Source organism: Branchiostoma lanceolatum, chromosome 12 (assembly GCF_035083965.1).
Source record: "Branchiostoma lanceolatum isolate klBraLanc5 chromosome 12, klBraLanc5.hap2, whole genome shotgun sequence".
Lineage (NCBI taxonomy): Eukaryota > Metazoa > Chordata > Leptocardii > Amphioxiformes > Branchiostomatidae > Branchiostoma > Branchiostoma lanceolatum.
Window position 1 is genome coordinate 10,634,381 of NC_089733.1, and position 22,310 is coordinate 10,656,690.

The 22,310-nt window shown below is 39.7% G+C and overlaps 2 protein-coding genes across 8 annotated transcripts; one reads left to right on the forward strand and one right to left on the reverse strand.

Annotated features, from left to right (window-relative positions):
* Window positions 1-21: 21 nt before the first annotated feature.
* Window positions 22-12,620, forward strand: LOC136446458 (uncharacterized). 6 transcript variants are annotated; one of them, XM_066444833.1, is made up of 3 exons: window positions 22-397; window positions 1,249-1,335; window positions 9,202-9,953. In XM_066444833.1, the coding sequence occupies exons 2-3, from the start codon at window positions 1,257-1,259 to the stop codon at window positions 9,936-9,938; spliced, it is 816 nt and encodes a 271-aa protein (XP_066300930.1). In that variant the 5' UTR covers window positions 22-397; window positions 1,249-1,256; the 3' UTR covers window positions 9,939-9,953. The 6 variants fall into 6 exon arrangements, with proteins under 6 accessions (XP_066300930.1, XP_066300931.1, XP_066300925.1 ...); XM_066444834.1 differs by having other exon boundaries at window positions 22-305; window positions 1,247-1,335; XM_066444828.1 differs by lacking the exon at window positions 9,202-9,953 and adding an exon at window positions 7,593-8,832.
* A 913-nt stretch (window positions 12,621-13,533) lies between these two features.
* On the reverse strand, window positions 13,534-21,382 carry LOC136445977 (uncharacterized). Of its 2 annotated transcripts, none has more exons than XM_066444237.1 (4): window positions 21,259-21,382; window positions 19,490-19,605; window positions 18,697-18,880; window positions 13,534-17,956 (listed from the first exon to the last, which is right to left on the reverse strand). In XM_066444237.1, exons 2-4 carry the CDS (start codon window positions 19,587-19,589, stop codon window positions 17,818-17,820), a joined length of 423 nt encoding a protein of 140 aa, XP_066300334.1. In that variant the 5' UTR covers window positions 19,590-19,605; window positions 21,259-21,382; the 3' UTR covers window positions 13,534-17,817. The 2 variants fall into 2 exon arrangements, with proteins under 2 accessions (XP_066300334.1, XP_066300333.1); XM_066444236.1 differs by having other exon boundaries at window positions 21,218-21,336.
* Between the last annotated feature and the right edge of the window lie 928 nt (window positions 21,383-22,310).

Below are 22,310 nucleotides of genomic sequence, written 5' to 3' on the forward strand. Positions count from 1 at the left end.
AGGCATCCCAGCTTTCGCGCGTTAAAACTACTAACCTTTGACCCTTAAGGAATGTCTCACTGACAAAGAGGGATGGATAGATACGGAGTTAAGTTTATTTTTACATAGATGCACAGATATGAATTTCTAACGGATAAGGCATAGCAAAAAATATGAAGTTAAAAACAATGTACCAGTATTTTTTCCACATTTCGTCCTCTTATTTTTATTTATACAACTGTATAGATCGGGTAACAACACCCCTGCTACCGGTCAAAGGTTACTTTGGACCAAGGAAGACTTCGAGCCAGGAGTTGCAAGAAAGAAGTTCGGCAAGCGACTTCTGTTCGTTTTCTTACGTTTAGTGCATAAAGGGAATCTTTCAAGGTCTCTAGTGCGTCTCTAGTCACCCTACAAGGTAATGTGCTTGCTTTACAAAGACCTAAGACTTCTTCAAACCAATCTATCTGGAGCGTAGGTTTTGGTGGGAGGGCTCGAGGGTAAATTATAATTTATGATATGGACTTTGATAATTTCTGGTCTGACGGCTTTTGCCTTTTTTAAGGATAGCACATTCATTTGTCTCAGTGTTGATAACTTAGACTTGTATTTGTGACTGAACATGTTGCGTTGATTTTTTTTTAAAGATATAAGATTCGATCTCACCGCAGCAAGTTCTATTAAATGGGAAATGACCGACGGGTCATTGACCCTTGGACCTTGTAATCTTTGCCTTTGGTGTCTAAAGCCTTAAAGGCAGTTATTAAATGACAGTGGGTTAATGTATCAACATATTTGCTGTTGTTACTGGCACGGAACTCCTACTAGGCTAAGATTTCTGTTTGGGAAAAGTTAACATTTTACAAGGTGTATTTAACAGGTTGCAATCATGTCATATGGCTAACTGGTAAAAATGGAGAAAAAAAAATTGCATATAAAGTAGTCACTATTGAGAGGCAGCTGGTCAATCTAACTTATTGGTCAGAAGCAACCACCAAAAAGTGGCCTCAACAGTAGGCGGTATCATGCAGAGGTGTTACAGGTATGCCTAAGTGCGTATTTGAAGTGTATGTTTGACTGTGGTGAAATAACTTCTAATCAAGCCTCCTGCTTCTTTATTAACTGTTTCTATATAACCAGCTTCTGTATCTGTGTAGCCGGTATAACCATCATTGGCATTACTCTACAACTCTACAACAGATCTAGGGAAAAACGAATCAGATGCATGTATGTAAGTTCTTAAGTAACAAGTTTTTCCCACCTATTCAGGAGTCAAGATGAAGACCAGGCTGAGTGAAGACGGCACCAAACTCGTGGCGACCTACGAACTCCATCCCTTTGACTTCGATCGCTCAGGTAAGACTGTTTATAAAATAAGGCCGCAGCAAGTAAATTTTATGGACGACATCCTCTGCAGACTCCAAATTTAGTGCGCGCAGGCGAAAAAAACAAGGCAGGCAAAAAAGACAAGATGTCCACTTTTCAAACTTGAACACCGTAAAGCATGTTAGCAGGATTGAAGCGATAAAACATGGTATTACCGGTATAAACAGTAAGTCTTTTATCCCTGTTTTGAATTTATGAATGTGAAGACAGGGCTGCCCACCCCTCTTCCTGGGTGGATCATCCCAAAGCACATGATTGGTTCCCGCTCACCTCCGCGCCCAAACATGGTACAGCCGTTTGGAAAAACCCCAGCAGAGACGGCGTTCAAGACAAGCCTTGTGGTCGTGCAAAGCAACACGGATGCGCCAATGAATCATGTCAACAATGCACAGTATCTGAGGTACTGTCTCGACCACGCGGCTCAAGGAGTAACAACATGTACCTACTCCTCCTCTAAGAATGGTCCAAGTGGCAACAACCATCTCAAGAAAGTTGCAGCCTTGTTCCTTGGACAAGTAAAGGAAGGAGATCGTCTAGATGTCTTGTCCTGGGAAGACCAAACTGTAGCAAACTCCTTAAAGTTCCAGATCCAGAAAGGAGGGAAATTGATCTACCAGTGCACCGTCGAGTTCTATGGGGATAGCAGAGAGCAAAGTCTCCAGTCAAGGCAGTAGTAGTGTTCCATCTTCAAGAGAAGTTCATTGCTTTAGTAAGGCCACACGCTGATGTAATGATTTAGAAAGATGGGAACGTGAAAATAGAAAGCTAGGAGGGAAACTTACTTACTACTCTCTGAAATTGTGTTGAACAAGGTGTGCTCAATCTTTGTGCTCACTATGCGACGACAGACTTTGTTTTCATGTTAATAGGATTTTAAGCAAGTTTCTATAATGGACTACATAAGTCACATCTGTAGGCTGACTCAGTTCTGTTGCGAGAGTCTTTTCTGCGGATCCGCTTTTCTTCTGCCCTGCGCATCAGCTTCTCCTGATTTCCGCTGCCTGAACAGTAAACAGTTCATCTCCAAGTGGAACAATCCTTTGCAAGGTCTGAGTGCTCCAGACTAATATTTAGGTACGGTACTACCTCACAGCTTTTCTAAGTGCTAAGACCAGCCATGTAGACCACACCAATTTCATTAGTTTGTCTCTTTGATAAACTAAAAAACTGATTTACATATCAAACATATATATCTAGTTAAGAAGAACTTTATTGCGCGACAATCATAATGACAATGACAATAGGTACAATGTATGGCAACTTGTCCTTTTTTTGGCTCAAGTTCTCTCGTCATTTTCATTTCTAGTTTGACCTGAATACTAGAGGCAGCACATAGGCTACACAAATTTTCTTATAAGTTGTTTCTTTAACACACTTACCAGAAAAAAGATATTTACATCCGAAAAACAGAGTGCAAATTGTGTTTATAAAATGTACTTATTAATAAATCTTTGTTATTTTTGCTCTAGTTTTTGTCTCTGGTCTTCATTGATCATGATGATGGTATAATTTTTCTAAATGCAAGAAACAACTTATTGAATTGGTGTGGGCCTCTGTTGCTGCAGGTAGACTGCAGGTGTGGACGTTCTTGCGAATGCTGGAGTTTGCTAGGATAGCTGCAATTGGTCCTCTGATCAAGCAACACACCGGAACCCAAAGCGATGGATCTACGGCTTTCGTTCGCTACCAAGAAGTGGACTTTGCACCACAATACTATACCGTTGTGAAACCCAACACGTTGTTGCTCATGTCCGTTGGTATCAGCTATGTCGGCCGATCTTCGCTATTTTATGACTACGATATCCGTAGCGACGCAAGCGAGACCAGTATCAGTTGCAGCACTACTCAGATGGTTCGAGTGAACAGAAAGACCCGGCGGCCAGTAGCATGGCCCGATACATTGATTGACAAGATGAGTAAGGAGGGCCAGGATAGGCCTGTTGTCCCTGATCCATTTAAAGAAAGACCAGATCCAGTGTTTGCGTGTAAATTTATTGTAAATAACAGCGACATCGATGTGAGACAGCATACCAACCAGTCTGTGTATCTAAGGTTCTGTTTGGATGCAGCTGCCACCGGTTCACGTAAAAACATCTCTGTCCTAAAGAACATTGCTTTTTGGCCAATCAGAAAAGTCAGCCTTCTTTACCAGAAGGAGGCTCTCGTAGGGGATGAGCTGACAGTGGAAGTGTGGGAAGATCAGGGTTGTGCAGAAACCCTCTGTTTTCAGATTAAGAGGGGGAAGGAAGAAATTACCCAGGTTACAGTGCAGTTTTACGTGGAGAAGGCCAAACTGTAAGATATCAGCTAAAATTTGAGACTCCAATTGTGTTGCCTCTTATGATTCATATTCTTGCTGTACTACACAGCTGTAGATTTTTTACTTGCACAGTAGTTTTATTTCGTGGAAGAAGGGTAAAGGATGTTTTAAATTTGCAGTTAAAACAACACTAGCTACTTACTGATTGTTTGATGGCTAGTGAAGTGAATAAAGTACAAGGAGTACAAATTGTAAAAATGATATGTGGGACTCAACATGTTGATTTGCTCATATCTATTCATTTATATTTATGTATAAGTTAAGTAGCTTGACTGTTTGTATATATAGATGTAGTAGACCTTATGAAAGTCACTGTACTTTTGTTGTGTCAATAAAGATTTCTGTCTCTGTTGTTGTCAAACAACTAGTAAGGAGAAAGGGAAGTAAAGTTGAATCTTTGAGACGTCTCACAACTTACATGCTAAAAGTAGCACCTAGGCCGCACCAATTTACTAAGTTGTCTCTTTGACAGAATTACTAGAAACCACCAATTCTACATATTATGGCACTGTTATTAGTAGAAGTGCATGTTTATGAAAATGTTATTCTTTCTGTTTGTTTGGCTCTAGTTCTGCCTTCAGTTTCAGCTCTAGTTTGACCCAATGGTACATTTTTTTCTAAATGCAAGAAACAAACTATTGAATTGGTGTGGGCCTCTGTTGCTGCAGGTAGGGTCCAGGCATGGACGTTCCTGCGAATGCTGGAGTTCGCAAGGGTAGCTGCGATTGGTCCCCTGATCAAGGAACGTGTGGGAACCCAAGGCAAGGGATCCACCTTTTCCACGGCTTTTGTTCGCTACCAAGAAGTGGACTTCTCGCCACGTTACTACACCGTTGTGAAACCCAACACTTCTGTGATTATGTCTGTTGGCCTCGGCTATGTCGGTCGATCCTCGCTATTCTTTGACTACGATATTAGTAGCAACGCAAGCGATGATGTCATTGGTCACAGCCTCACTCAGATAGTTCGAGTCAACAAAAAGACGCGTCGGCCAATAGCATGGCCTGATGCATTGATTAACAAGTTTAGTAAGGAAGGCCATGATAGGCCTGCTATTTCTGGGCCATTTAAAGAAAGACCAGATCCAGTGTTTGTATTTAAGGTTACTGTGAATAACAGTGATATTGATATTCAACGGCATACCAACCAGTCTGTGTATCTAAGGTACTGTTTGGATGCGGCTGCCACGGGTGCGCGTAAAAATGTTTTCTCCGTTGTGAAGGACATCGCTGTTTGTCCAATCAGAAAACTCGGCATCCTGTATCAGAGAGAGGCTCTCGTAGGGGATGAGCTGACAGTGGAAATGTGGGAAGATCAGGGTTGTGCAGAAACCCTTTGTTTTCAGATTAAGAGGGGGGAAGAAGATATCACCCAGGTGACAGTGCAGTTTTATGTGAACAAGGCCAAACTGTGAGATATCAGCTTGAATGTGAGAATCCAGCTGTAAATGCATTTAATTTTGCGGGGATTTAATTTCCCAGTAGGTAGAAAATGCCGTGTTTGTGGTGGTTTTAAGTTTGCGTTTTAAACAATAGTAGGGCTGCAGTCATAGGTGGGCAAAAAGTGTTGTGTTTGTTTTAAGTTTGTGGAGTTAATTTCTGCATTAATTTTACAGTATGTTGATTAATATTCTTGCTGTAAATTTGTTTACTTTTGCTGTGGTTTTATTTTGGGTAAGAGGGAAAGGGAAGTTTTAGCAGCGTTTTAAGTTCAAAACAATGCTGTAGTACAGTAGTATTACACATGTACATTTGGAGTGTATATTCACAGTGTCATGAATTTACAATGGGGTGGTCACAGGAAAAATAAATCCACTGCAAAAATAAAACCACACACATTATATTGTCAGTATATAGTCCTCTAAAGTTATGGTTTGCAAATATTTGAAAGTACACATGTTGAACATGGGGTCATGTGGCGTAACGGCATAGTAAATTCGGCCCAGAACCCAACGGTCCCGGGTTCGAATCCCCTGACACCACCGATGTTGTGCCCTTGGGAATAGGCACTTAACACGACTTTCTTCACCCCACCCAGGTGTAAAAACGGGTATATTGTGTGTAGGTCGCGACACCAGCAATAGCTGCCTGTTTTCCATGTGTATTGCACCGTTGCAATTGTAATCAAATCAAAAACCAAATCAAACGTAGATCAAAAACAATAAGTTACTGTACATTTATACACAGTTTTGTAACTCAATGTTTAACCAAAAGTCAGTAACACAGTATATACTACATGGCCTGAATTCGACTCACTTTGTTCGTGCAGTCTCAATTTTAGGGTCAAAAGAGGAAATAACAATTTTAAATGCTTTCTTTAATCTGTTTTGCTTATTCTTTAGAGTCCATTCCAAGACACCGCGAGGGTTGTTATTGTCATAATTTAGAACTATTTTCAAGTTATTGTTATTATTTGTGTAAGAGATTTGATACTTTTGAAATATTTTGAATGTGATTTCAACTTTATAAATATTTCTTAAGTTTTCTACAACTTAAGAAATATTCATGATGTAGAATATGATATTTACAATGGTTTCTAAATAATGGTAACAGCATTCTACCATTATTTACAATTATTTACAATTTCTTACCATTTTCTACCATTATTTGTAACATCTCTATAAATAGGTCAGAGGGCTGGGAAGAAAGTAATTCACACATCATTACGAAGTTTAGGGAAGAATGCTTTCCACAAAGGACCGAGCGGTGTCCTGCAGTGAAGTCTAAAGATGTACAAAGGCAGACAGAAGGGGCGGATTAGCACCTACATTTATGGGGGCAATCACCATTCTACCATTGTTAACCATTTTCTACCATTTTCTGTTAATATTTCTAAAAGTTAAATAATCACATAGATGTTTAGAAATTATTACAAATAAAGAGGTTTTTGTGCAGTTACTTTCAAAATATTTCTAAATTATCTAATTAAATTCAAGTAGATTAATATTTTTGTATTTGATCTTTTAGAAAAACTTAGAACTATTGTCAGTCAGATATTCTTTTATTTAAAATTTTTCCAAATGATTACAAATATTATCATAAAACCCTCGCGGTGACTCGGAATGGACTCTATTCACACATAAAAGAAATAAATTATGACTGTCTTTCAATAAAATTCGACAAACTAGTGAAATATATAAGACATGCAAAATAAATTAACAAATGAAGTAGATAATGAAGATAAGGATAATGGAATTTGCATGTCAATGAATATGAAACAAATTTAAATGAACGGTTTCTAAGTGGTGAGACATTCCTAGCTTGGTTATACATGGGGGCTTACAGGAAGCAATAGAAACCGCTTATGGTAGTATATCAAACAAATTGTATAATCAGTCACATTCGTGAATGCATACTTAAGAAGTAGCTGATTTTCGTTTACTTCCTTGTCAGTCTTGTTTGACAATATTTATGTTTATGTCATTATGCTATTTTAACCTCCTTGATGTGATGGACTGTCACTGAAACATTGGCTCTTGTGCATATACATGTATCTGGTTGTGAATTATAAACTTATTTATGTTATTCAAATTGTATTTCATGTCTCCAACAATCATTACATGATCTAAATATTGTTATATAAAGAACAGCTGCAATAAATCAAAGTTTTTGAGTCATTAAATTCTGTTTCAGTTCATTGTTTCACCTCTTTGGACAAATCCAATTTGTCTCAAAATTAAGAATATAGTGATGAACTATAAGATAAGAGCTATATAATACATCTCTGGTTACACAATCTTCCGCCTCACATCCTGTCACTCTAAAGTATTCGGATAACTACGAACACACACCAACACAAACAGACCGAAAACAATACCTCAGAAAATAAGCAACAAATAGCTGTTTTTTTTTTTCAAATTTCGTTCCTAGCCTTTTGCCCTTATTCTTCCCATCTACTTGCTTTTCAGGACATCTGAAACTCTGGATTCTGGCGAGAATGCTAGTATTGCGGCCACAAGAAGTGCTGATTTTGTTGGGAGCCAAAGCCCAACTTCGCAATCCTGGTCGTTTGAAGGCCATTGCCAAATTGCTGAAGACCTGCAACGTATTCCTCCGATATCGTGAGTTCAGGATCCAGCCTGAGTTCTACACGAAGCTTCGACCAGGTGCAGACACCACGACGACTGTGACCCTGTGGATCTCCCACGTCGGCAAAACGTCTTGGCTTCTGGAAGGAGATGTGCGACTAGCCTCTACCGGCGAGGTTCTCTGCCATTGTGTTGGTCAAGCAGTTCTGATGAACACGGCAACAAGAAAGCCGACTGGAATACCCGAATTTATACGGGAGGCGTTTCCCCAAAAAAATCCCTTGCCGCGACTTGATGTCCCAATGCCGTTAAATCCAGGTCGAATCTACCGCCACGACCTTGTCGCCCTCCCAAGCGACTCGGATATAAACGAACACACCAACTTTTCAACCTACATTCGCTTCTGCACAGACGCCACAGCTGCTTTGGTAAGGGAAGGCGCTTTCCCTTTCCTCAATGAAGAAGTGAAGGTGAAGAAGATCTCGCTGTTGTTTCAGAAAGAAACGAGGGAAGGAGAGAATGTGACGGTGGAGGCAGCAGAAGACTCGGGTCGTTCGCACAGTCTCGATTTTCAGGTCAAGAGAGGAAACGACGGCATTGTGAAGTGTTGTTTTGAGTTCTTTGATGACGACATAAAGTCCAAACTTTGAAATTGGATCAGTTTACAACTTATATAACATGTAAAATTATAAGGGATAATTAAAAGAACTACCTCATTTATTGCTTCAATTTTGTAGGTCCATCCGTCCAAACCGTCATTTGCGCAGTCTTGATTTCCAGGTAAAGAGATGAAACTTGAGTTTTGTGACTTCATATCACTTTATAAGGATTTGAAACGGAACAACTACATCGATTTTGGTAACATTCATTTCTTAGCTACTGTATTGTAGCAGTTTTACGACATGGATGGCTGGTTCAATACCTTTACGTCTACTAGGTTTTAGATCGTGTGTAAGAAGGGAAATGTTTCCAGTACATTCTGTACTGCGATTATTGATTATTATATTATAATTATTATCTGTAGACTTAGACTTTCCTAAGCAGCTTGACTTAATTGTACATGATCTACTTTATGTATCATAATAAAGAACAGCTGCAATAAAAGTTTTCAGATTCATCAGATTTTGTTTCAGTTCATTTTTTGTCTCTTTAGGTCTCTTCTTAGATATAATGTTGAGCTTTGGCAAATGGCAACACATTGCCTGGTCATAGAGGAAAATACATGTACATCTATTTCTTTGTTTATTGAGATTTTCCAAACTTGTGGAAGGATTGACATAACAGGTGACTATTATCATTTGAAAATCTCAACCTAGAGCCAGACTGTACCCAGGACTACGTAGCAGCTAAGATTCTTTGTTTCTAAATTTGGGCCGAGCTAGTAATACTAATAGTATAATTTACCACATCAAGAAACAATAAGCAACAAATATTCTTTACTTATTACTGGATCTTTGCACTTATTTTTCCCAATCTCTTTGCTTTCCAGGGCATCTGAAACTCTGGATTCTGGCGGCAATAATTGATGCAAATCAACAGGCAAATTTATTAGGAGATCGCGCTCAACTTCGCTTCCCTGGCTTTCTGAAGACCGTCACCGGATTCGCCCGATATCAGGAGTTTAGGATCCAGCCTGAGTTCTACACAAAACTGCGCGAAGGAGCCAAGGTGACCGTGGCAGTGGGGATCTCCCATGTCGGCAAAACGTCTTGGCTTCTGGAAGGAGACGTGCGACTAGCCTCAACCGGCGAGGTACTCTGCTATTCCCTTGGTCAAGGGGTGTTGGTCAACGTCACAACAAGAAAACCGACAGCAATTCCCGACAACTTAAGGAATTCGTTTCCGAAAAAGGATCCCTTGCCGCGACTTGGTGTCCCGATGCCGTTAAATCCAGGTCGAATCTACCGCCACGACTTTGTCGCCCTCCCAAGCGACTCCGATATAAACGAACACACCAACTTTTCAACCTACATTCGCTTCTGCGCAGACGCCACCGCTGCTTTGGTAAGAGAAGGCGTCTTCTCTTTCCTCAAAGAAGGAGTAAAGATGAAGAAGATCTCGCTGTTGTTTCAGAAAGAAACGAAGGAAGGAGAAAATGTGACGGTGGAGGCAACAGAAGACTCGGGTCGTTCGCACAGTCTCGATTTTCAAGTCAAAAAAGGAAATGACGACATTGTGAAGTGTTGTTTTGAGTTCTTTGATGACGACAACAAGTCCAAACTTTGACCTCATATCACTTTATAAGCAGATGAAATTGAACTTCATTTCTTAAATATGAAATATTGTAGCAGATTTTCAACATGGATGGTTTTTTCAATGCCTAATCAGATTATAAAGAATGGATGAAATACCTTTATTGTACGTCTATACTCTTACACGTCCATGGTGACGAAGCAGAAGTACAATTACAGTGACATAAGAACGTTGTATCTTACTACATCTACAATGACTAATGAATGAAAAGTGTCTACTGCATCATGCACTGCTTTTAGTTAAAAATCGTTTCTGACAGACAGAAATGAATAATTAGAAGAAAATAAAGAAGAAAGTTACGAAGAAATAGATTGGCTGATTGTTTGATATAAGAAATATTGATAAACTGGGATTAAAATGGTATGTATTGAAAAAATCTAAAGCATGCCTTTGATCAGTCACGATGCAAAATGTTTTGTGAATATGATAGATGAGATTCATAAACCTTATGCCTTTTTATGCTTGTGTTGAGTGTGTGGTCGTATTGTGTTCATTTAGTGCGAAAACAATGTATTTGCTACACCTTGTGTCAAGCCAGATTTTTTCCTTCATAGGATTTATAGGACACAATACTTTAAAGGGCTTGGACTTGCGGAAAAATGGGCTTTAGGTCCCATTATAGTCATACTTATAACGTTCTGATATTATAAATGAACAATTCTTTGGCTTGTAATGTTTGCTAATTTGCTAGATGGAATACAAGTTTTGAAGTTCATGCTTATCGTAATGATACTGTTCAAAATTGAACTTCTATCCAAACACAGCGCAAAACGTGACTTACCTAAACTTATTTGGTCCACTGCAAATGAATTGACTCTTCATTTCCAACACATGAGCCTTGCCACGAGTGTCAGGAAGTCTGTGACGTCCCCCGTCTCGGGACGTTGATGGTTTTATAGAACATCTTTCACTTCCCTTGCAAAGAACTTCGCATATTAGTCCATAACAGGGCAAAGAAGTTGGTCTTGTAGTTAGTGTTGTTGACTGAGAATCTAATAGCTAAAGGATCTGGGTTTGAATCCCTAGCAGGCCCCAATGTTGTGCCTCGGAAAAGGCACCTAACACCTATATTCCTACTCGACTCCGGTGAAAATGAGTACCTGCTCCGGTTAGAGACGTCCTCTTGGATGGGACGTAATGCTGGATGTCCCTCGAGCACTTTAAAGAGCCCACCACACGTATCGAAAAGAGTAGGGGTCCATCCTGATGTGAGTGGCTGAAACCTACTAGCCTGGTCTTGCAATATTTGTGCCTACTGTACAAAACCGGTGTGTTACGCCTTAAAGGCGGCTTGCCAGTATGTGAATTCGAAACAAATGATGATGTTTTTTCCTTCAAAGTAGAGCAAAATGAAATTAGGGACGAAGGACGAAGCTACCTAGCGTGTTTTATCTTTCATTTTTATATTAATTATAAAATCTCTTTCATATTTCCACAGGTCATGTGACACCGTGGACCCTCGCTCTCCTGATTGGCTACGCCCGTCTGACTGCCATCACGGAAAAGTCCGCCTTCTTTATCCCCGGCTACTTAAAGACGATCACAAGCTTCTTACGGTACCAGGAGTTCCACCTACACTCCGCATTCTACACCGACGTGAAGCCGAACTCCTCTGTAGTGGTCACGGTTGGAGTCGGCTACGTTGGCAGGACGTCCTACGAGTTGAAGGGGGATGTCCGACTCGCAGGGTCCGGCGTGATGCTGTGCAGTTTCTCCGTCATGAGCGTGGTGGTGGACATCTCGACTAGGCGACCGGTCGCGCTACCGGAATCCTTACGGCGAAAAGGGAAGGGTCCCCGGCCGAAATCCAGCCTACCGTTCCCTTCGGAGTCTCCCGCGACGCATTCTCAACAGTTTGAGGTCCGGGAAAGTGATTTGGACTTTAACGGACATACCAACCAGTCTAATTATATACGGTTTTGCTCCGATGCGGCTGCAATAGCTACAAAGGCAGGGCGGTACTCGTCTCTTAAGGGGGACCTGTTGAAATACCCAGTGAAGAGAATCGCCATGTTGTATCAGAAAGAGGCTCTGTTGGGGGACACGTTAAACGTGGAATCATGGGAAATACCGTCCAAGCCGGTGTCCTTGGGGTTCACGGTCAAGCGGGGGGACGATGACGTCATCCAGGGTTTGTTCGAATTGCATGGAGAGCATGCGCAGAGGGCAAAACTTTGAATTGACAGGTCACAAAACTGATGCTTTTAGAGTTTTCAAACTCAACTCCTTGTCGATTCTATGGGTAAATCATAATTTTTTTTCGGTCAGACCGATGCATATAAGTAAAGAACCCACCACACTTATCGATAAGAGCAGGGGTCTATCCCGGTACAGTCCTCAGATAGTGTTGAAAAGTTGAAAATTATCACTCTATATGATATTACGCCTATAATATACGACTAGTGTTGACAGTGATAGCTTTTAGCATATAAAATGTTCTGTAACCATTACACGTGTTCTGGATGGCCTTGTTCGTATCGCCTGCAATGTGATTTAGACACTGATTGTATAAATGATACGATTTATTTCAATAAAAGCATTTTACTCAAATTTCAAAGATAAACCTTCACAATAGTAGGGCTCCCTTGGAAATCAGTTACTGAGTTAACTGAAGTAACTATAGACTAATAAATAAATAAATGAATATACATTTCACTTCTGTTTCTTTCTTATTTACTACGATCTTTTCGTGTGTTTTTTTTAGTCTTTTGACGGGAATCATGCAATTGACGGTAGTCTGCTATCTAATACCTAAGATATAGATAGCGTCCTTCGCAAACTTATAGGAGTGCAAATGTTTTTTGTCTGTTCTCCCCACCAACGGGTAGGAAGAGCAGACAAACCTTTTATTAAAACTCTCTTCGCGGTGGGAAAACCGGAAACAGCTCGACACAACGATCCCTTGAAAACGAAATAAGGTCCAAAACCATATCACCGTCGATTCCTATAGAAATTTGACACTTTTGATAAGGCCGTCATGTGCCTGAAGTGAGCGTCGGAATTCAGTCCCAGTACCAAGTTCGTTATGAAAGCTGACGACGACACCTTTGTTGATACCTACAGCTTAGTTTAAAAAAGTTAAAGTTAGACATTTACGGGAGTTGGATTTAACGATGACGAAAAGAGATTTGTGACAGGGCATGTTTACAGTGGCGCTAGGGTATTTGGAACCAATTATCAGTATCACTGGTGCGCGCTATACGTAGTCGTTGCAAACGCAATGGAGGTTCCGTCTGTTTGCCTTTAGTATTGTCATTCTCGATTTAAATGGTTGTATAATTGGAAACAAATTCAAACCCCGCAAGCCTTTCGCGATTTCCTCATACCCAAAAAGACGGAAAGTTGGCAATTTGACAGTCCTCTTAGCCAATTTTCTGGAGGCGGTCGGGAGCGGTACTGCAGATTAGGCTCCTGGGTATATCGTCCCGACTTGTAAAAATATGAAAAATATTAGGCTGTGAACACTTTCTCAAAACAGGTATTTCACGTTTATCTTACCGTTAAATATGAATTTTAACTAAAAAATCAACAAATAAAATCAGTGTGGCCATACAACACAACTCAACACTTTCTCAACAAAACTTTGTATTCCAATACATCAGCATCGCTGAACAATATAGAACAAGCTTCGGTGCACAAAACGGAAGCTTTATAACAAATATACAGACTTTGTAACCAGTTCTGTGCTCCCTAATATTGTGTTAGTCTACATCCTATAGCTTTCAACATAGATCAACTTGTAGTGGCTCAACTTAATTCTTCAAAGTTTTGACATGTTTCTCAAATTGTATTTGTTTGGTCCAAATCCAATATTATACGATCCGCATCATTTCTGAAAATGTAGGAATGCAGAAAAAATGTATTTGAAACATGTCAGGTTTTAGAAACTTTCTTAAGTCACTCTAATATAGACTTAACAATATTGCGTACACTATATGAGTGCATAAAAAGTACGAAACTACAACTACAATATTGGCCTTTGTTCTGTCATTGGCACATGAAAATACTGCATGGGTATTTCTTACAGCAGGAAACAAAATTCTCAGAAACCTTCCAAAATAACACTTTGCCACACTAACATGAAAAACTTTACTCTCAACAATGGAATTTTTATTCTACTCCTTTGTCTAGAAAACATTTGGATAACTCTAAAGTTGGGAAGACCCTAAGATTTGGAGTACCCCAAACATTTTTTTCTAAAAAATATTGATGGGTATATGGTACAGTTCACAAGTCATTCATAAATGTATCCCTAACATAATGTTTTCATAAAGATATTCATGTCATATCATATCACATCCTCCAAATCCCAGTATCTTCCTATAAGTGATTTTATGTAACTCTAATTGTGCAACTCCAGAATTTGATAACTGAATATTAGTTAAACCTTAAAAGTAACTTTACTCTTTTGGAGTTGAACATACTAGTACCCACATTCAATTTCTCGGTTCACGGAATTGCAGCTTGTGATCATCTTTTGAAATAAGCACAAATATGTTCCATATATTCAGGGTATGAATGAACCCCAAATGCTGATATTTTGATAAATATGATAAATAAAGAAATATTTTGGTCCCAAAAGTTGACGAAAGTTCTTGTTTTCCATCAATTTATACATTGGAAGTTGAAAATGTTTTTCACACAAAAATCAGCCTCAAATGTTGAGTTTGTGGCTCCTGTGCTGATATTTGGGCCTATCACATTTTTTTCACAGCCTTCTTTTTTATATTAATTTTCATTTTGCTGTCTGCTGCATAATTTTCCTGCAAAAATCCAAGAACCAAGAAATGAAATTTGTGTGGCCTAGAGTTTGATTAGTACAGATATGTGTCTGATATGAAATGTGACTAATTTTTCTGAACAGCTACATTTACTTCTGTCTCTCCTACTTTATAAAGTTTCATGAATATGTACAATGCATATCACATTACATGTAATAAGGGCACATCGTGTTCTGAAAGTCAAGAGATTCACAGGGAAATTTACCTTCTTCTTATCACAGGTGTCCCTGTCTTAAATATTTTGTAAAAAAAAGAGGGACTACAAAAAAATGTCATCAAAAGGTTTTCCAGTAAGTCTTAGATATTTTGTCAAAAAAGAGGGACTCTGCAGAAAGATGTAATGAAAAAGTTTTTCAGTCAGGAATTTCTTCTGCAAGGAGAGATTCGTTTGGGGTGGGTTTCAAAACCAAATCCTTAAGTTGGTGTATCGTCACAAAGGGTGCTTAAGTATCCTTAGCTCTTGCAACATTTTCTGACAAATGGCAAAGATGGCAGCTTTATAAACTTAAGTGGACAGAAAGCTTCCTCTCTTTTGTCTTAACATCTGTATTCGTCATTTAAGGAATTCTACAGTGCAAGGCCACACCAAGATAATCAGCTGTTTCTCTTTTCTTCTTTTGGGGAAAAATGATACAAAACAGAAAAAAATGGTAGGTCCCAACATAGAAATTTTGGCACTCTCCAAATATGGTAAAACCAGTACTTTAGTATGCAAAAGTCAACCTCTATACAAATCAAATATAAATCAACTGTCACTACATAAAAGTTTTCTTTCTTCTTTTCCTAGGAATATTTAAAAAAGAAGGGGACTCTGCATATATTTTTTGTTGTCATCGTGACAATTTTAAGGAAGCCGTTCAAAACAACTGTATCCAATTGGTGTGGCCTAAGCTTACTTAGAGCCAAACAGTTTGCATGAACTTAAGATAGAAATGATACAAAAGGTACCCAAAAAACTATCACAAACTGGACAGGCACATCACTTAGGTTCTAGCCAGCTGGAATTTTCCCCATTATCTCAATTCCTAGTTTGACAGAAAAATGCTGACTTATTTTTTCTGTCATCCTTAACCACCAATTTTTGACCATCAATGACCGTCATACGGAATGACCGTCTTTAAATTTTTTCCGTCATATGCAGAAACATTCTGTCAAATGACGGTTGTTGGCCAGAGCTCTGAGTCAATACTGGACTTGTTTGATATAGTCAGCTCCAAATACAAGTGGGTTCAAGAAATGTTGAGCCTTTTAGAAACGTGTGACTGCACAAGACATCCACCTTGTTCCTGACAGCACATCTTACCTCACCCCCAAGATCCTTTGTAAGACGTACAGGAGGGACTGGGGTAAGACAGCGCAACACCAGTCAAGGTAAATGTTAAAGAAAATCTCACAAGAATGTAAAATAAACAATTCTAAGCAAACTACAGCTTCTGCAACATTTAGAGTAAAAATATGGCAAATATACTCCAATAGCCTCTGCCTTCTTGTAGTTACGATATACAATTTCTTTCCTGTGGGACCTTGAATGGAAACAGTATGTCCGTCTGCAGGTATTAAATGTTTTTTTCTTGGAGGATAAGTCTGAATTCTTGTACAAAAATATAGAAAGTACAAAATAAACCTTTCATGTTTATAACATTTTTACTTTCTTCCTTTCCTCCCTTCTTTTAGGGTCGGAGTTGAAGTCATTTACACCTTTTTTCAGGTAATAACATTCTTGCAAATCTCGTGAAAGGTTCTGAGAGCATCATATTTTCACCCTAACCAAAGGGGAAACCTGTCCTCAACTGAGACAGAGCTAAATCTGGCCTAAACTAACATATAACTTTGTGACCTAAAAACTAAAATTCCTCTCCTACTTGAAGCCCCTTCCTTGACTTTTCTGAATGTTTCGACTTTTGAGCCAAAATATCATCAAGTGCTGACTGAGTCATATAAAAAAAAAGATAAGGTGCAATTTTTTAAACATAAAAAAACTAGAAATAAAAACAAAAGTTAACACTGATTGAATCATGCAAACTCTGTCCAATTCTTTATAAAGGGTTAAACGACTGTTAAGTAAATTTTTTACCCTAAATTTCCACCCAAAATTCTTTTTAATTCAGGCAAACCAGTCGTATCTTTAGACACAAGAATTTGAAACTCCTTATAGCTTCAATTTAACTGAAGAGATTTAAAGTTCTAAGGTCAAAAGTATGACTTTCATTGTTCACCCTTTGCAAGTTTTCTAGGATAGGACTGAAACATAAGTTAACATGTCACACTTTAACCTCCTTGGTTGTACAGAGCACCAAATGCACTGTACACAACACTGGTCACTTTGAACTTGAACTCCAAGCTTTGTGCTTCAACCTGCTAAAGGCTCACATGTCAGTTGAAAGAACATGCTTTTCCATATATAGCATTTTCACTCTGACTGTGACGTAAATATTGTGTGGCATGCTGGAGGGTTACACCTGGAAGTTGCCATGTACATTTAATGTGTAAATATCTTAAAGTTCACGGTTGTCTAATTGCACGGTAAGGACAAAACAGATTGTTCGCAGTGGATTTGAGTTTGTGATTATGAGCGCTATGGTCACATAGTGTACAGCAAGGAGACACCGGTGGTTTGGGGTCATTGTGAAAATCGCGAACATAAAACTACAGTGAAACTACAGTATATGATTACTGTAATGTAATTATGACATTATACAGATTTATATATCTTTCTCTTCCAGGTCCAACAAACCAGCATGGCATATGTGACGTAATGTTTAAACACTCAATATCATGTCTATTTCTGTCATATCAACCTTCAGCCTGCTAAGCTAGCCATTTGGCACCAACTTTACATTGGTTATAAGTTACACAGCAGGAAGAAGGTTAAAATTCATAGTTATAGACTTTTAAGTCAACTCAATGTTATATTTTCCGAATCCAAAGCTTGTTTCCACACCAGAAGTAACCAGTGTTGTGTTTCATGTGTCACTGCGGGGAAGTCCCTGGTCCTGTCTGTCGTTGTTGTTGCGTAGCAAGGCTGCTGGTTTCCATGTCAACCATTTGTTTCCACGGCGACCGTGACGTCATCAGTACCAGAGGTTCATCCAGCAGGGCTGCTCGGCCTCTCCGTACCGACAGCGCTCGCACAGCTTCATGTCGTGGGGGTCGCTCTCCGTGGGGCGCAGTCGCCGCTTTCTGAACGTCCCGTCTATTAACGCGTAGTACCTGCAACAAGTTAGTAATAAAGGCTCTGGGTTCCAATCCCTATGAGGCGCCAAAGTTGTACCCTTGGGAAAGGCACTTTACATGCACATATTTCCTCACTTCACTCGATTGAAAATGAGAGAATCATGGAATGCCTCAAGGTAGCGGGATGCCGATGAAATTTGGAAAGTTCTTTCCTAATTTTCTAATCAGTATGTAATCTATAATTAACTTTCAAAGATATACAGAAAAACAACACACTAAGCATTGAAACCCTGGCCTTATGATGTCTGCGCAAGATTGCTTAAGCAAGTATCTCAATGGACCATACATAATTGCACCAAATTGTGAAAGGTACTCCAATATGTCACCTGTCGCACATCAGCCAGGGACTGCAAGGGAAAATTTATGAAAAACTTGAAAAGTTGCCACAAAAACTTGACGCTATTAGGTGCAGTCCAGTGATACACTTGCTTAGCTGCTGCACCACAAAACACTACAAATGTTGTAGCCTAATCAATACTGCAATTCTTGTTCCTCTCACTGTAACTTTATGTTCACTGTTTTCACGGTCACCTCTGTACCGTGAACTTATCATCAACACGAAAAACCTGTTACACTTATTTATGATTCCTTCACACTTCAGTTCTGTAAATCACTTGCCATCGCCGTGAAGTTAAGTTCAGTGAAAATGTCCATTAATGCCTTAATACACCATGAAATTTTGCTACCATGAAGATAAAGTGAATTACAGTACTCACTTATCAATTGCCATTTCAATCATCATGTAGAGGTCGTCTTTCCGGATGCGCATGCGGTTGGGCGTCTGGCACTTCTTGCACTTTTGTTCCCACCACTTAACCACGCGGCGCTGCTTCAAGTTCACGGTCAGCCAGCACAGCTGCGTCCCCCACGAGTTGTTACAGTTGGTGCATCTCGCGTAGCCTGCAGACAGGGGAAACATGTACAGCCAAGTGAGTGGCGTCGTGTTGGAGTAATGGTCAGGGTATTTGGCCCAGAGGTCCAGGGTTTGAATCCCCTGACATGCCACTGATGTTGTGTGCCCTTGGGAAAGGCACTTCACACGACTTTCCTCACTCCTGCCAGGTGTAAAAATGGATATCTGATTTCGGTTGGGCTCCACCTTCCAATACCTAGACACAGTGGATAACAACCCAAACAGGTTATGGGACAACCTTTACCTTTTATCTATACATATACAGCCAGAAATCCCCAAGAAGATTACTAGAGAGGGATCAATAAAATCTACTGTATAAGTAGACAGGTGGTTACTATAGACAGGATTCTTGATGCTTGGGTCAATGGGAAAAATTACCCAAAAAGTGGCCACATTGGCCAGATGGTCCTAATATAGAGGTTGCTACATTCTACAGGTTTGATTGTAGTTGTGACAATGTGGCCTTGTTGTTAGGGTTGTTGACTTATAACCTAAAGGTTCCGGGTTCGAATCCCTAGCATGATTTACATGTTAATTTTCTGTCATCCTACAATTTTACAGAAAGTGGTACTTCTGACACCGAAATTTGACCCTACCCGGTCCGTATGTGGACTGCATCCTGTATTTCCACTCCACATCCTTCGGGCGCAGAGGTGGGTCCTCATTGTCCATAACCTCTCTGATGATGTACGCCATGTTTCTTCACAAGTGTCTGAAAATGAAGCAATCAAAGACCCAGAACATGGCACTGATTAGATGATGTAGAGTAGAACACATTACCACCGAGTACAGTACAGTAGGGGCATCCTCACTGAATAGCACTTACAGTTAGATGTGTGATAGTTAGGTGTGACAGGTTGTTCAGTGTAATAATACTAATATAACCAGCTGCTTCTTCGCCGTGTGTGCGAAGTTGGTGTGTTATGCTGGAGGTTGATTAGAAACTAATTGGAACCAGGAGCTCAACTGTGACGCTGCTACCAGTTGCTCTATAGTGACATCCCTCACTCTTGTAGTATTACAGTGCAATTAAATGCTGACTACCCTCCAGTATGCTGTAAATTCGAGTTACTTTTACGGGTACTTAATTTTGCGGTAGAAAGAGAAAGATGTTCTCATGGCGTTTTGATACATTGGAAATGAATATTTGCTGTGTTATGAATTCATAGTGTAGAGATCACTGTGTAGCTGGTGTGTTAACTGTTATACCAAATGGCGGTTATACCGGCTCTACAGATACAGAGTTCACTAAAAAAAACACACGAAATACACGAAAATAAAACCGCAGCAAATATTCCACAATTTACAGTAATCAAGGAGGTTTAATCAAGCCTCCTTGCAGTAATGTAACGGAAACTGGTCATATCACAAATGAATGTCTTGTCACACCCATCTAAACTAATAACAAGTTCCAATCTATAATATTTCTGGGACTATATTTTCTAACATAGGGCCCTGAGACAGTAAAATCCTGAAAACAACAAACTACATTTGCCTGGCCTAATCACGCCAAGCCCCCCTAAGTCAACAACAATAGGGGCGTGATGAGGCCACATGGTCCCGCCTACCTTATTCTACTCTGTGGGAGGTTTGTTTACAATTTCAAAACGTGTACAGGTTGGAATTTCGTTGGGAAATAACAAATGACATTTTGTAGGAAGAAATAACAAATAAAATCGACAATTTCTTTCTTCAGAAAACCGCAGGCTTGAAACAGCTATCCACATGCAACAGGCTGAAAACGCCAATTTCAAGTTCAAATCCGATACTAGAATTCCACCTCAAGAAAGCTCATTTTTAAGACTTGTCCGAATCGCCTCAAGGTGTCACTTCAAGACGGAAGACTCTTGTGAAACCAAGACCAGTAAGACGTCGTTTGGAAGACACAGCTGTGAGGTTAAGACGTAGACAGACTGCCACGTTCAAGGGTAGGCAGTGAAAGTGGTGGGCACAACAAAGGACGGTGGAGAATGGGCGCGGACGTGACCAAAATACACTCACTTAAATCCCGTCTTATACACTCAAAATAATCACGGCAACAGGTCTGGATGTAGCAAATGTCGTGAAAAATGTCCAGCTGAAATGTTGAGTAAAAATCACGGCGTGTCAGTGCCGCAGTCTAGCAGACGCGTGATGAATATGGTAAAGAGTGATTAATTTTCTAATGCGGGGCTGAGACCACTTCAGCCCGTCGGGCTCTTGACAAGGGCGCGGCTTTTTGCCTCTCCCTACTCTCACAGATAAAATTACACCGTGACATTTTCACCACGTATTGGGAAGAGTATAAACTAAGAGTCTATCAGGAGAAATGCTCGGAAATTCACCTCTTTGAAGGGTGGAAAGTTGTGGAAAGGAGTGGTCCTACCTCTCACTTCAGCAATATGGCGCCTCTTTCCCTTGGAAGAGCTTCGAAAGGCAACGTTAACTGACGTCACCCCAAAACCCGCGAAATTTAATCCCGAAGAACGTGCCATTTGCGGGGGACAGAAATAACATTAATCAAAGTAATCTTACATTTTACACATTTTTACTGATATCACAAATTTCCTTGATGTTATGCAATTTGGCTTCGAAGATTATTGTAACAACAATTTCTTGTAAATCAATTTGACAATAGATTGATGTGCACAATCCGGAAGATGGACTGTTCCAGAATTGACCCTGGATGAACCTTGATTCATTGACCTTAAGTGACCTACTTCGAGTCAAGATTCACCGAATGTTATTCGAAAATGTAAACAATCTCACGTACAGAGAAATCTGCCATCTAAGTGGTCAGTCAACAATATAACAGGGCCTAGAAACATGAACATATCAGAGAAATCGTTTTACTGTAGTCGAAATTAGATTTAAATTGCTAGCTCTCCTCGTTTGTTTACAACTATGATGACCCACCCCTTCTTTTATGACAGTAATATGACAATGAGCTGACAATACAGTAAGGAAGAAAATCATATAGTAACGTTAAGAAACTTTGCCGATTTTCATTTCTAGCTGAAGAGTACGTGTTTATATGACGTGCATATCTAAGATTTTTAGCCGGCGACCAACACATATTTGACATCAACTGAATGTAACAATTTACGCACGCAGAGGAGGGTATCAAATTTCAGAGCCTCGCTTCGATAGAACGCTATAACCAAATGCAACATTACAAGGAATGGGGTATTGGATTTCAGAACTCGATTCTAGAGTATATAGAACTATCTATTTTGTCCGAATCTTTTTTATAACACGTAAACAAGCAACACATGTAGACTGAAATTTGACAACCTCAATTGTTACGTGTGTTTTGCTCAGCCTGCATTATGTTTCGAGAAATGTTCCTAACACCAAGGAGGTTCTATCCATTGGCGTCCAGAACCTCCTTGCTTACACAGTAAATGATTCACTTCTGAGCTTGCAGAGAAAAAATGA

Bases quoted from the DNA above. Each gene is read 5' to 3' on its own strand.
- LOC136446458 (XM_066444828.1), top strand. From the start codon at position 1,257: ATGAAGACCAGGCTGAGTGAAGACGGCACCAAACTCGTGGCGACCTAC. The intron at 1,336-7,592 runs GTAAGACTGTTT...CTTGCTTTTCAG, and splicing joins CTTTGACTTCGATCGCTCAG to GACATCTGAAACTCTGGATT.
- LOC136445977 (XM_066444237.1), bottom strand. From the start codon at position 19,589: ATGGCGTACATCATCAGAGAGGTTATGGACAATGAGGACCCACCTCTG. The intron at 18,881-19,489 runs GTAGGGTCAAAT...CCCTGTCTGCAG, and splicing joins GCAGTCCACATACGGACCGG to GCTACGCGAGATGCACCAAC. The intron at 17,957-18,696 runs GTGAGTACTGTA...AACTTGTTGCAG, and splicing joins ATTGAAATGGCAATTGATAA to GTACTACGCGTTAATAGACG.